The sequence below is a fragment of the Cetorhinus maximus genome, chromosome 8, assembly GCF_964194155.1.
Source record: "Cetorhinus maximus chromosome 8, sCetMax3.hap1.1, whole genome shotgun sequence".
NCBI lineage: Eukaryota > Metazoa > Chordata > Chondrichthyes > Lamniformes > Cetorhinidae > Cetorhinus > Cetorhinus maximus.
The window spans coordinates 4,313,245-4,313,532 of NC_135886.1; the positions used below are offsets into that span (position 1 = coordinate 4,313,245).

Genomic DNA, 288 nt, shown 5'->3' on the forward strand with positions numbered 1-288 from the left:
CGGGGCCTGAGTGGGGGTTGGATGTTTATGAGGCGCTTTCGATGCGGCCTCTTCACTCGTGCCCTGTCCGCGCGTCATGGCGAACGACTACCTGTTCAAGGTGCTGGTCATCGGGGACTGCACGGTGGGGAAAACCTCCTTGGTGCAGCGTTACGCCAACGACAGCTTCAGCAAGAACTACAAGTCCACCGTGGGAGGTGAGGGACCCGCTTGTTTTTTTTATTTTTTTTTTAAAAACCCGGTGCGACTTTTCCGCTGTGGGAGGTTTAAAATTTCCCGATGTGAAGC

General features: G+C 54.2%; 1 protein-coding gene across 1 annotated transcript in view; it reads left to right on the forward strand.

Annotated features, from left to right (window-relative positions):
* LOC144683381 (ras-related protein Rab-7L1-like) overlaps positions 1-288 on the forward strand; it is a 13,396-nt gene continuing 13,108 nt past the window's right edge. The window contains exon 1 of the mRNA XM_078546336.1: positions 1-197. Coding sequence (XP_078402462.1) covers positions 77-197 — 121 coding nt within the window. The 5' untranslated portion in view covers positions 1-76. The remainder of the gene's footprint in view (positions 198-288) is intronic.